Raw genomic sequence first — 14,255 nt, 5'->3', positions numbered from 1 at the left:
GTTAAACGGCCGCGTCTCGCGACAATCCCAAAGTGACCTTTTTTTTTTCTTTTTTGCCCCCCTTCAGGAGTTCAGCTCCAGCTGGGGGCGGCGGGAGGGGGGCAGGGCTGCCGAGGGCCGTGTAAGGGACAAAAACGCACCTTTCCCAGCCTCGCGCGCACCGCCTCCCGCCGGCTGCGCGCGCACCTGCCTCCCCGAGGCGCCGCTGTCCCCTCTAGGGCTCTTACTTAGCCTAACAAGTAGCCTGGACGTTACCCCGCCTCAACCTGGACCCCCCACCTTCCTGCTCTGTCCCTTCCGTCCCCAGCACCGCCAGCCCTGGAGGCGGGAAGGGGCAAATTATTTGCGTTGCCGCTTCTCCTTTAAGAAAAAAAGGCCCCGTCGGCTGCCGGATGAAAGTCTTCTGGAAAAAAAATGGCGGCGACAGGATAGAGGCGGGGCTAAGGGGACAGCGCGGGCTAGTCTTGAGACGCATGCGCGGGGGCCCAACCTAGCCAACGGCATCCTGGGAGATAAAGTCCTATTTACTCAGTGCTTCCAGGGAAAAGACGGGAAACTAGAGGCCGAGAGAAGGCTGGGAGTTTTTTTTTGACTGACTCACCACGGGAAAGGTAGTTTTCTATCCACTGTCCGAGTGTACGTTCCAGAGAGGCAGTGCTTCCGGGTTAGGCCGCGACGCCTGCGTACAAGTGGCGCAAAGATTGAGCCAATTACTGGTTAGGGTTGCCCGGGAGAGAATACTGCTTCTTCATAACCTCCGCGTTTCTGTGAAGTGCTCCGAAGCACTCTCGTCATAGTCCTAAAATTACTTTGGTTTGGTCACTTGATGCCTCCTCCGAGACTTGCTAGCTAAGTTGGTCTTCATTCCTCCATCTTGTATTGAGCCTCTCATTCGTGAAGCCCGGGAGGTCAGGGACTCGTCCTGCTCCTATCAGGTCAATTTTAATAAACCACGGAGGGCGAATTGAGAAGTTGTTTCCTACTAGGACCGGGGGCGCCACGGAGCTGGCGTTGGCTGTGGTCCTTGAGCTGGAGCTGGCGAAGAGTTAGCGTGACACCCAGTGATTTATGTGGAGAGGCTGGCGGTTTCTCACGTCCTCCGCCCCAGGCTGCATGCCTTTGCGGTTTGCAGACGTTTTCTGCCGCACAGGAAGCACAGTCAGAGTAGCCCCTCTTACTAGCATGTGCAGCGAAGTAGCTTCCTGATGGATAAAAGGGGGTGCGGGTGTGTGTGTGTTCCATTTGTTGACGCCGCAGCTGCTGGTAATGCAGCCTCTTGTGTTCCTGTGTCTTTTATACATTGTAAGCACTTCTTTCCCTTTTATAACATTGTTTGCATTCCTTGGTTTCCACTTTTCACATTGTAACCAGGGAACAATTTGCAAGGGTACTCCTCAACCCTGGAGGATGGAAATATCTTCAGATAAAATCTACACAAAAGCACGGATAATTACCAAGTTTGGAGATCAAATATTGGATTTTACGTTAGTCATTAAATTGTAGACATGTAGTGAAGTTCACTCTTCTTCCCTCCCGCCCCAGGATCTGGCGCATTTGCCACACAGATAAGGCTACTGCTTTATAATCTGTATTGTTTTCCTCTTTCAAAGGACTAGTGTCATTTTCAGCTGTAAAACTCGACGGTGTCTGTAGAAATGCTTTTTCCAGCTGTATTTGCAATGAGCATGTTTGGAACAGCACTGACATCCAATGGCTGCTTAAAGTAATACAAAAAGGGCGTTTCTCAAAAAGGTCTTAGTAAGACAAATGACTTGTTCTAAAAGATGATCACTGCACTGTAGAAGGAAGATCACATACTGAAGCAAAATTTTGATTATGCACTAAATAGCAAAGCTATCTCTTTATTCTGTTCTTTTAGCTAGATAGTGTTCCCTGTTTGTTTCTCTACTAGTAAACACCAGTACGAAACCTACCTCACAGGGCTGTGTTCTAGTTCTTAATTCACTGTCTTCTCAGAGTGGGCCTGTTACAAATCCTTTTTCCTTTTGAGATAAATAAAAACACGGTGATGAGGTGTTTTGTTTTCTTCCTTAGCCTGTAGATGTTTGCATCTTGGACGACTGTATAAACCAGTACCAGAGAATTTAAAAGTGAGCCCACTTCTATTCAACTTTAAAGAATTTATAATCTCAGTCACTGAGAGTACCCAACAGATAAAGGCACTTTGCTGACAAGGCTGATGAATTTGATCTTGTAGTAGTAGCCAGATGGTAGAGAGACCTGACTCGTACAAATCATCAGGGCCCGCATTCGTGCCCGCACGCGCCCACGTTCGTGCACACAAAACACACACACAATTTTAAAAGTTGTTTTTTTTTTTTCCAGTTTGTCTGAAAAATCAGGCCAGCTTGATTTCTGAGTAAGTAGATAGGGATAGTGAAATGAAGTTCGTGCTATTTAATGAGAAAATTTAAGAAAGGAGCATATGCTTTCATGGTCCTCTAGTTTTTCAGAAGGAAAAAAAAAAGCCATCAGTGTGCAGTGAGATACTTAAATTTGGAAAGTCCCACAAGTATGAACCTGAAATTTCTATGAGTTCAAGATAAGCCCATGTATGTGGTAGGTGTTTGATTTTTGCAAAAAAAAAAAAAAAAAAAAATCAACTTTCAGTCTTTATAACTACCCTGGAACCAAACCCTCAACCTTGCACAACTTACTTTTTTCTGTCAGCACCATTTTAAAAACTGAGCTACTAGAAAAGAAAAAAAGAATTCAACAAATCAAAAGTGAGGAAGTGCTAAGCAAATACAGGAACCAAAAAGGGTCCCGGAGGCTGCTCTGCACTGGCTCACTGAGTTCCGTCGTGGTCCCCTCTTCACCACATCCCAAAGCAGTTCTTCGCAGTCTTCAAAACTAGAGCAGCGTGGGTGTAGGACCATGGAAGAGCTGGGTGAGTGAGGGGCTTTTGGAGAAGATGCTTCAAGGAAGTGGGGCGATGGCTATCATGCACCCCATGTGTGACGATGAGGGGTGCTCTAGCCAAGCTTCGGGTAGTGCTGCAAGATGTTGTTCTCACTTCTGTCCTCAGTTGCATCAAGAGAGTCAGGAGTAACCATTGTTGTTGTTGGAGGAACTATGGGATCGCTGTACGCAGAGGCACAGTAGGTAGAGAATTGAGAGCTAACCACAGAGCAGATGCCTGGAGAAGTACTTTTAGAAGGAATTGTAATCGAAAGGGCTTTCCCCCTTGGCAGCTGCTGGACACCATACGGTGACTCCACAGCTTGCGTGATTGTGGAGGTATGGTATTGGAAGAAAAAAAATTTACAAGGATGGGAAAGGGAGAGGAAATAAAATGAAAGAAGGGGCCGGGCGTGGTGGCGCACGCCTTTAATCCAGCACTCGGGAGGCAGAGGCAGGTGGATCGCTGTGGGTTCGAGGCCAGCCTGGTCTACAAAGGGAGTCCAGGACAGCCAAGGCTACACAGAGAAACCCTGTCTCGAAAAACCTAAAAAAAAAAAAAGAAAGAAAGAAAAAAAAAAAGAAAGAAGGGAAGGAGGGAAGAAAGAAAGTGTAAAAGAAAGGAAATAAGGAGGGAGAGAGTAGGGGAAGGACAAGGAAAAAACAGTGCAGAGTTCAGGGGCTGCAGAGGCTGCAGAAAGGCCGAAGTGGTTTCATTTCTCTCTAGTTTACTGTTAAACTACAGAGGCTCCACCACTGTAGTAGTTCTTGTTGCTTTTTGTTTAGAAAAGTCTTGAAGGAGATTATTACTTGGCCAGAAATGGAGTCCTTCCTTCCATCTGAGAGAATGAAAACAGCAGTGCAAGTGTCAACGGCCACCATGATCAGAGATCACAGACTTCTAAGCTTTGGAGCTATAAAACCAGCCTCCTTGGGACTGATTTCATACACCATGACAACTTTTATCTATCATCTATCTATCTATCTATCTATCTATCTATCTATCATCTATTTATTTTTTGGCATTGTTAACATGGAGATACTAACTTTCATCCAGGTTTCAAGCAGTATTAATTCCACATTGTGTGTTTGTAGCTATGCTAAAAATGCCAGCAGTAACAAAATGCATAGCTTATACATTGTCTTTAAAAATAATTATTGGGGTTGTGTTTTAGGAGCTTGAGAAACAGAGGAAGGAAGTAGGGGATAGAAATTAATAAAGGAAAAAAGGGTTTTTAAATAAATGCTGAACTGTTTGTCAGTAAAATGTATTTTGATACTGTGATTAATGCTGTATTTTGGATTTTGATGTATTTCCAGACTCTCTTTCTATATAATATTGGTTATTTATTCTTTGAGAATTTGATGCATGCATTCCTGGTGTGGGTATTGAGGAAATTTGCATTTCTCCATGGAGTTTTACCGTTATTTTTCCTGATAGGATCTTATTTTGCTTTATTTATGGATACCAAATTTTTATTCAAATTCAAGTCAAAAAGTGAAAGGGCAACTAATACTGGGAAAACTTAAAATATGTTAGTTTAATGTTTGTACTAACCTTCTGAAATAGGTTGTTTTTTCTTTACATAAGGAAAAACAAAATAGCTTGTTCACTGTCAAGAGCGACTGACACTAAGAGCAATTATGACAATGGTACAGGTTGTTCTATGTTAGAAGTGTGTTTGCGCCGGTGGCCAGTGGAGTAATCTACTTTTTTACACTTTCTGAGTGGAATAGTTGTTAGGGGCATCTTGCTCAGAAGTGTAAAAAGTATGCAGCATTGGAGGCTAACTGCAGCTTATCCAAGTGGCCACAATTCAATGGACTGCTGATAGTGACACCTCAACAGTCTCTTCAGATCGTCACCATTTGCATTGAGTGTGGTGTTGCCTGCCCAAAATCCCAATGCCCCAGAGGTGGAGGCAAGGGGATCCACAGGCCAAGATTATTTTTGGCTACATAGAAAAATTGAGGTCAGCCTACCCTATATAAGATCCTATTTCAAAAAAAGCCAGACATGGAAGGCAGATATAGATCTCTGTGAATTTGAGGCCAGCCTGGTTTACATAGCAAGTTCTAGGCTAGTTAGTGCTACATAGTGAGACCCTGTCGCAAAAACAAAACAAAACAAAACAAAAAAACCAAACCAAACCAACCAAACAAACAAAAAACCCAAAAAGAAACAAAAGGCAGGGAGTATTTACCAAGTACCATAGTTTACACCCATGATCCCAGCACTTAAGAGGCTAGGTTGGATGACTGCCCAGAATTTGAGGCCAGCCTGGGCTACCCTGCTAGTTCCAGAGCAGCTAGGGCTAGAGTGAGAGCCCAGCTTTAAGAAGCAGCAACAGAACCAAAATCCAACCACAAAATTTGGGGTGGACTTTTCTTTATACTTGTGTAGAAATTTCATCGAGGACAGGTTGGCTCAAGTCAGCAAATATTCCCTCTCTGCAGTATTGCCTTGGGTGAGAGTAGCATGTGTTCAGCTAAAAGGTTTTACCTAAATCTTCACAATTTAAGGATGGGATCTTTATAACCTGTGCAGACTCCCAAGAGACTTCACTGTACTCTTGACAGGTTAAGGTAGATATTTAATTTCCATAGGCCAAGGACAAGGGAGACAAACTGCAGTTTTTAGTCTTGTTTCACTCATCCTCAGTAATCACATATTTGTCACACCAAAATTAGTCATCTAATTTGAATTACAGACTGCATGAAGCAAGAAAAGTAGCTTCAGAGTACTGGTGAAATGTGCACTGAGTGGAAACAGGAAGTGAAAGTTCTGGTAGTTCATAAGCAGAAAGAATTTTAATAGATTTGGTAAGCTGATGCTTCTAAGGATAACTTCACACCCTTTGCTGAATAATACTCCTGTCCCATAATATTTAATATAAATGAATTCTATTGATCCAGGAAGGCCTCTGATTTCTTATTGGAGGGAAGCTTAGAAAAGAGGCCAGGTGAGGCGGTGCACGCCTATAATCCCAGCACTCGGGGAGACAGAGACAGGCAGATAGATCTCTGTGAGTTGGAGACCAGCCTGGTCTGCAAAACAAGTCTAGGAAAAAAAGAATAGCTGTATTTTTTGACAGATGTGGAATAAAATGTCAAAATTTTTAAATTCACAGTTGAGTCTGGCTAATAAAATTTTGAGATAAAACATTTCCTTTATTGTTCTGTTTTCTATATGAAAAACAGGACTTTCATTGTAGAGAATAAACAAATATGCAGAATTAGAGAAAACAGTTCAATGAAATCTGATCAGTTTCAATAATCAGCTCTTGATAGTCTTATTTCATATGCTTGTTTGTTTTATCTATTGTTTTCAAAGAATTTCAAATATTTAACTGTACATATATCAGCCTTAATCTATAACATAAACATGTACATATTTATAAAAACAACCATAACAGTATCCCATCCATAATAGCTAATAACCTTTATGGTGGTTCCTCAATGTAATGAAATAACTTTACCACACCTAAAGTTATTTACCACAACATTAACTGATGTCACTTTAATGTTAATATTTTCAGATTCCTAAAATGGTAATATTTAATATTGACTATTCTTTAAAAATTTTAAACTTTTTTTATTATCTGCCTTCTTATAAATATTAAACTCATGCTGAACAATGAATTCAGAATTGCCAAAAAGGATTTATTTTTGTATTTGTCTTTAAGTTTTTGATCACAAGTTCAGTAAAATCTCACAAATGCTATCAGTATTCTTGGCTGTTTAAGTTTTTAAATAAAAGTTTAATGGTCTAAATTGAAATTAATTATATGTATTTTAGGTTTCTTTTAATATATATGTGCCCTTCTGTCTTTTTTGTTTGTTTTCTCATAACCGTTTATTTCTTGGAGGACAGTTTGACCCACAGAGATTAATTCAGTTAGGTTATTTTTTTATTTAATTAATTTATTGAGATTACATCTCAATTGTTATCCCATCCCTTGTATCCTCCCGTTCCTCCTTCCCTCCCACTTTTATCCTATTCTCCTCCCCTATGTCTGTGACTAAGGGGGACCTCTTTGCCACTATATGGTCATAGGCTAACATGTCTCATCTTGGTAGCCTGTTTATCCTTTCTCTGAGTGCCACCAGGTCTCCCCACCAAGGGGAAGTGGTCAAACATAGGGCACCAGAGTTTGAGTCAGGGTCAGTCCCCGCTCTTCACTCAACTGTGGAGAATGTCCTGTCCATTGGCTAGATCTGAGTAGGAGTTCAATGTTTACTGCATGTATTGTCCTTGGTTGGTACAGTAGTTTGAGCAGAACTCCTGGGTCCAGATCCGCCTGTCCTGATGTTCTTCTTGTAGGTTTCTAGGACCCTCTGGATCCTTCTATTTCCCCATTCTCCCATACTTCTCTCACCTAGAGTCCCAATAGGATGTTCTCACACCTATCCTAATCTCCTGGTAAGTGAAGACTTTCATGGGACATGCCTCTTGAGCTAGTGTCCAATTATAAGTGAGTATATACCATGTGAGTCTTTCTGCTTCTGGGTTAACTCACTCAGTATGATTGTTTCTAGTTCCATCCATTTGTCAACACATTTTGGAATTTCCTTGTTTTTAATAGCTGAGTAGTATTCCATAGTGTAAATGTACCACCGTTTCTTTATCCATTCTTCGACTGAGGGACACTTGACTGTTTCCATGCTCTGGCTATTATGAATAAGGCTGCTATGAACATGGTTGAGCAAATTTTCTTGTTGTGTGCTGGAGCATCTTCTAGGTATATTCCAAGGAGTGGAATAGCTGTGTCTTGAGGAAGCCCTATTCCCAGTTTTCTGAGATAGTGCCAAATAGATTTCCAAAGTGGTTGTACTAGTTTGCATTCCCACCAGCAATGAACGAGTGTTCCCCTTTCTCTACATCCTCGCCAGCATGTGCTGTCACTTGAGTTTTTGATCTTAGCCATTCTGATGGGTGTAAGATGGAATCTCAGAGTTGTTTTGATTTGCATTTCTCTGACGACTAAGGACTTGAGCATTTCTTTAAGTGTTTCTCAACCATTCGATGTTCCTCTGTTGAGAATTCTTTGTTTAATTCTGAGCTCCATTTCTTAATTGAGTTATTTGTTTTGGTGGAGTTTAATTACTTGAGTTCTTTGTATATTTTGGATACTAGACCTTTGTCAGATGTAGGGTTGGTGAAGATCTTTTCCCAGTCTGTGGGCTGTCGCTTTGTTCTGTTGACAGTGTCTTCTGCCTTACAGAAGCTTCTCAGTCTCATGAGGTCCCATTTACTAATTGATGACCTTAAGGCCAGGGTTGTTGGTGTTCAGGAAGTTGTCTCCTGTTCCAATGTGTTCCAGGCTCTTCCCTACTTTTTCTTCCAGCTGATTTAGTGTTTCTGGTTTTATTTTGAGGTCTTTAATCCACTTGGACTTGAGTTTTGGGCATGGTGATAAATATGGGTCTAATAGCATTTTTCCTCATGTAGACATCCAGTTAGACCAGCACTATTTGTTGAAGATGCTATCCTTTTTCCATTGAATAGATTTGGCTTCTTTGTCAAAAATCAAGTGACCATATGTGTGTGTATTCCTTTCTGGGTCTTTGATTCGATTCCATTGATCAATCAGCCTATTGCTGTGCCAGTACCATGCTGTTTTAGTTACTGTTGTTCTATAATACAACTTGAGATCAGGTGTGGAGATTTGTATGAAGGATTCAGTTTGGTTATTTTTAAAATGGTATATGAAGGTGAAAATTTTGTGATAAATATGGATGATTGAGAAAGTTCTACAGAAGATTTCTTTTGTGAAAATAAAATGATTAGCTCTTCCCCTATAATACTGAGAAATACCTATCCTTGGTCTGGGGATGTGGCTTAGTTGCAAAACACACCTTGTCTAGTATTTATAAGTTTCTGAGTTCAGCATTGTAAAGAGGGAAGGCAGTGAGGCTAAGACACTTCTTGAGCTGCACATATATGATGACACAGCCATATAACCCCAACACTCAGGAAGTTGAGGCAAAAAGATCATGAGTTTTAGGCCATGCAGGCCAAGTTGATCTATGACAGCCTCTTTTAAAAACTAGACATACCAGAACCATATTTTCTCCAAATATGAAATACATAAACATGTTTGTTTTTAATCGCATGTAAAGTTCCTTTTCTTTGAGAACTTCAGAGCTAGGTAGGTCCTTAGAAATCCTACAGTCTAATGCTTTGCAACCTTATACAAACTGTAACATGTATTTTAAAAATCCACCGCAGTTGAAAAAAGACACTGAAGTATCTTGACTTGCTTCAGTATGCCGATGAAGGAAAGACCTTCAGAGAACGTGCTGTGAGTACAAGAACTCGGACAATCTGGTGATGATGGCAACTCCAGTGTACAAGTTTACATTTTTGAGGCAGGGATAAGATAGTTCTCACTGGAGATCTGATTCTGTGCTCAGGAGCCTATGAGAGTTACCCTGCCTCTTTCATGCATCTGAAGTGAGGACAATAATGTCCTATACCTCAAAGTCTTAGAATAATTAAATGCAAACTGTACACTCATCATACACTGTGATTGGCATGGGTTAAATTTCATGAATCACAATTATTCATTATGATTACGGTATTAGAAAAAATTCTTGTGAAGTCTCTTGGCTTTCCCCCAAGAAAACTGCAAAAGGACTTCCAAGTATTCGCATTGCTACATGTTACTTAATTGTGTAATACTTTATTTTTTTTCAACTTCTCTTCCTTTCTACATCTAAACAAACGAACCACCATTAAAAAAAAACAGTAAAATACTTAACAAATTATTTTGTTATGTTCTTGGGCTAACTCTTGAAGTAACAGACTGACAGATCAGGATTAGCAACGTTTTGCTTCTTGGTATATTTTGAGAAATTGCAATGAAGTTGCTTCTGTTTTTTTTCATATGAAAGAAAATTGTGTGCGTGTGTGTGTGTGTGTGTGTGTGTGTGTGTGAGAGAGAGAGAGAGAGAGAGAGAGAGAGAGAGAGAGAGAGAGAGAGAGAGAGAGAGAGAGAGGAGGGCATGGAGGGAGGGAAGGGAGAGAGAGAGAGAGAATGAGAACAGATCTGCCCTATTTGGATAAAAACCAATACAATACTTAGAATGTAAGAAACCAAACTGTAGAGAGATTATGAAACTGAATGCAACCACAGGAAGTATCAAACATCAACCATCTTTTAGAATATGCCACACTCTTGACATGAGGTAAGGATGGAGGAAGGTGTTTGCAAATTGTTACTCAATATAAGAAGAGAATATTTAAGAAAAAATAATCCTGGAGACACACAGATTTTACACCATGCCCCTCTTGTTTCCTGTGGTATAGATGCCTTATTGGAGGAACTGGACCGTTCCACCCTCCAGGACAGTGATGAATATTCAAATCCAGTTTCTTGTCCCCTGGATCAGCAATCTACACAGGAGACTGTGCAAACTGCAAAGACCTTGTCATCTCAGGGTAACACAAGTCCCTTGAAGGTAACATTTCATCTATTATAGTATTGTAGATAATCAGTGTTTGACTACATTTCTGAAATTAATTGTATCCCATATAAATTTTCATTTAAAGAGAAGTATATATTCAAGAAAGAAAAAAACGAGTATCATTTAAATATTAATCTAAAGACAGTTGCTTTTGCAAAGATGAGAATTGAGAAAATCACCATAGAGTATGCCTTTGAAAGTTTGTTGTTGTTGTTTCTCTAGTAAGGGCACAGTAGCAGAGTATTGCCTGGTTCATGCTGGCTACTGTGATGTTGCTTTCTGGTAACCCGTAGCCGTGTTACAGTGTGTCTAGAGACATGCCCAGTAAGACCAAGGATCATTTGGCAGTGACTTCCCACCTCATTTGTAGTAGAAGCCACAATGTTGGCACTGATCTTTGTGGATGACTGCATCCTTTTTTACCTGAAAGAGACCCAAGCTTTTGCTTCTTGTTTTGACACCTCATTGATTTTCTTTCATGAAATACTTTGAATTGTTTTTAAAGTTTTATTATTAGTATTTGAATTAATGAATTAATTTGATTATGACTAACTCCAAAGGGTGACTAATGATGACTCTTCCTGATCTTGTTCAAACAAAACTTCAGTAACAACACCCTTTAATGACAGTATTCAGGGTCATGTCCATGAAGTCTAAGAGTGCTACCATCTAAGACCACTCTTAGCAGATGGCAGCAGAAGAAATCTGCCGGCCACTTGGTGTGCTGCCATGTTATGGTATGGTGATGCATATACATGGAGCATCTATAGTCAGCGAATAATAAGCAAATAACACTTAATGTCATACAAATGATGTTCAAGGAATAGAATTTAGTTTTCACCACAAATACTATATGGTGAATGTTATTTAAGCATTTTTATTTATATTCATAAATTTATAAGTGTTTGTTTTCTTTTTGGCTAGCACTTAAATCTGCCAGTTGGCATAAGACAAAATGCAAGCCAAATCTTCAGGTTTTCTTTTCACAGAGCAGTTATGAGGAATGTGTAATTTGCACAAAAACATCTTTTGATGTTTTTCAGTCACCACTGGGAACAATTAAAGATATCACTGTCCTCTTGAAGATCAGGAAACACAAAAAAGGTGAAGAAGAAATGGGATGTACTTAAGTTTTCACACTTAATTTCAGGAGCATGTTCCTGAAGATGGCAGTTCATGCATGCATAGCTGCAGGATGTGTATTTGCAGATCACTATGAAATATAAATTAACACTTTGAGCAAACCACTCTTGTAAATGATTTTTTTAGCTCATTTTCAATTCTGTATTTTCTTCTGCTTATAAGTAAGTTGGAAAGAGTAGATTCTCTTTGGAAGCCATCAAATAATATTAGTCATAAATCACTGATGCCAGAGGTCTCAATTGGAAAATGAGAACATTTAGAAAATTAGAATATTCCAAACTTTTTTTAAATGTATTTTTCACCCAATGCACAGCATCAAAAATAAAACCCTTGGAAGTTATTTTCCTGTTAAAAAACAAAACAAACAATGTTACTAAATGTCAGTAGAGTAAGTTCAAAAAGCTCAACATTGAGGATAGCAAAATTTTATGGTAAGAATAAGAAAACAGATTGTTAGTAGCATCATGGTAAAGTGTTCTCACTAACTTAAACCCAGCAGAGCAGAGTGCATCTGGAACTGGCTATGATGTGCACAGAATTCTTGATGTCATCTAAACAAACAGCTGTATTCTTCTGCCCATCAAAACTAAAATTATCAAGACTGGCAAATGTCATCCCAGTCATTTGTTTGTTTGTTTTTTTTTTTTCTAGAAATGACATTAAATACAAAGCAACATGTAAGCATGGCTGCATTAGTTTTTTCTATGCGTTGGCTGTGATCCTCTGGGCTTTGGAAATGCTCCACCCTCTGAAAAACTCATTTCATAAATCCTAGGTTACCTTGCGTGCAAAATTAGGTGGAGATCTGTAATCGCATTATTCAATCAATATAGAGCAAAAAAGTGCTTCTTAACAAATACAATTGAGTTTAACAGAAGAAGGCAGCTCAATCTTTCCCAGCAAAAACCAAGAGAAAAGAGATCATGTAGCTAAATTGCTTAATTTGAAAATGTGTTTCTGAAAAATCTTGACTTTGATGGATTTTGGCTTTATTTTATTGACTACATTTATAACCCACAATTTAATGAAATTAGGGAAGTTTAAATTTGCTTTGACCTATCCTTTACAAAATATGGTAAAAAGACTCACACGTAGAGACAGCTTTGTGTTTATTAGACTGTTAATGAAGGGCGATGCTGTGAATGGAGATGGATAGAGTGACACTCGGGACTATTGTCTTGCACTAAGTAGAAGGGGGGGGGACAACAAATGTGGAAGGACTAAAGGGGACAAGGGTACAAGAGTGTTAAGGGATGAAAAAACAAAGATTGGATTTTATGTCATATATGTTTGATATATTCTATAAATTTTATAAAAGCAAAAAAGGGACCTGTGGCGGCAGTTGAACCAGAGACAGGGGAAGGGGAGACAAGGAGGGTGATGGGAGGGCAAAGGCAAGCAAAGTACACTAATATACATGTATGCAAATTTCCCAGTGAAGTCCATTATTTTGTGTACTAAGAAAATTAATTAAAAGAAGATATTTTCCAGAATGTATTTACACATTAATAGAGAAAACAAAATTGAGACTATGTTTGCCAGAGCAGAATGTGCCCTGAACACTCAGAGTCCTCAACATTAGAGAGATCAGATCTCTATTGAAGGTGTCATGCCCTAGAGAAAAGCACAAGTTAAAGACAATTTTAAATCTATTAACCATAAAGTGCAACTTTGGAGAAGATCACAAATATAAAGAACATATATATATATATATATTTAAAGTAAACAATCAAAATGTTAGAGACAATAATGACCAACTTGCCAATTAAGGGATGTGACTTTATGTTGAGAGTAATTGTTTTCTTATGCTTCTTTAAATGTTCTTTTTTAAAAATTTATTTTTCTTTTATTTATTTTTTATTTTTATTTTTAATTTCTTTATTTTATACCCTGATTGTATCCCCTCCCTTGTCACCTCCTGGTCCATCCCTCCCTCCTTAATACCCCCTGCCTCATTCCCTTATTCCTCAGAAAAGGGGAGCCCTTGCTCCCCAACATCTAACCTCAGCCTATGAAGACTTATCTGGACTGCTTGCATCCTCTTCCTCTGTGGCCTGGCAAGGTGCTTCACGGGGGGCAGTGATCAACATGTGGGGCCAGAGCCCATGTCAGAAGTAGTCCTGACTCCCCATATTATGGGGCCCACAAGGAGACTGTGCTGCCTGTCTACTACATCTGAGCAGAGGGTCTAGGTCTGCACCAGGCATGGTCCTTGGTTGGTGCATCAGTGTGCAGCAGCCCTGTCCTCTGCCCAGATTTGTTGTTGGCTCCATTGATCTCCTTGTAGAGCTCCTGACCTCTCCAGATCCTTCTATTCTCCAGCTCTTCCATAAGACTCCTTGCACTCCATCCTCAAGTTTGGCTGAGTCTCAGCATCTGCTTGGATCTCCTGCTGGCTGGAGTCTTTCAGAGGGCCTGTAGTGTAGGCTCCAGTTCTGTTCCTCCTCTTCAGCTGCTTCTGGTGTCTATTCTATTTGTCTTATTTGGCCTTCTGAATGAGAATTAAGCACTCTCCCTAGTGCCCTCCTTGTTATTTAGTTTCATAAGGTCTGTGTATTGTATGTAGTTATCCTGTACTATGTGACTAAATGTCTGCTTATAAATGACCATATATGATGCATATCTTTCTGGGTCTGGGTTACCTCACCCAGGATGATCATTTACCAACCTTGAAAGAAAAATTCTCAACTTCATATAGAAAAATAAAAAAAACCCCAAAT

At 39.8% G+C, this 14,255-nt stretch overlaps 1 protein-coding gene and 1 long non-coding RNA gene across 3 annotated transcripts in view; one reads left to right on the top strand and one right to left on the bottom strand.

Moving 5' to 3' along the window:
- Positions 1 to 239: 239 nt before the first annotated feature.
- Positions 240 to 934, bottom strand: LOC311591969. The gene is made up of 2 exons (XR_014777261.1): positions 810 to 934; positions 240 to 679 (listed from the first exon to the last, which is right to left on the bottom strand). It is a non-coding gene; the product is annotated as an uncharacterized lncRNA (long non-coding RNA).
- A 36-nt stretch (positions 935 to 970) lies between these two features.
- Positions 971 to 14,255, top strand: part of LPXN (leupaxin) — a 32,252-nt gene continuing 18,967 nt past the window's right edge. The window contains exons 1-2 of one of the 2 annotated variants that reach the window (XM_084771765.1): positions 971 to 1,302; positions 10,235 to 10,386. In XM_084771765.1, the coding sequence (XP_084627891.1) occupies positions 1,206 to 1,302; positions 10,235 to 10,386 (249 nt within the window). In that variant the 5' untranslated portion in view covers positions 971 to 1,205. Of the gene's footprint in view, positions 1,303 to 2,656; positions 2,912 to 10,234; positions 10,387 to 14,255 lie in introns of those variants that run through there. The other variant, XM_084771766.1, reaches the window with a different exon arrangement.

The sequence above is a fragment of the Acomys minous genome (genome assembly GCF_964271855.1).
Source record: "Acomys minous genome assembly, chromosome: 2".
Taxonomy (NCBI): domain Eukaryota; kingdom Metazoa; phylum Chordata; class Mammalia; order Rodentia; family Muridae; genus Acomys; species Acomys minous.
Note: the sequence above shows the minus strand (reverse complement) of the source record. Positions and strands in the feature narration are given on the sequence as shown.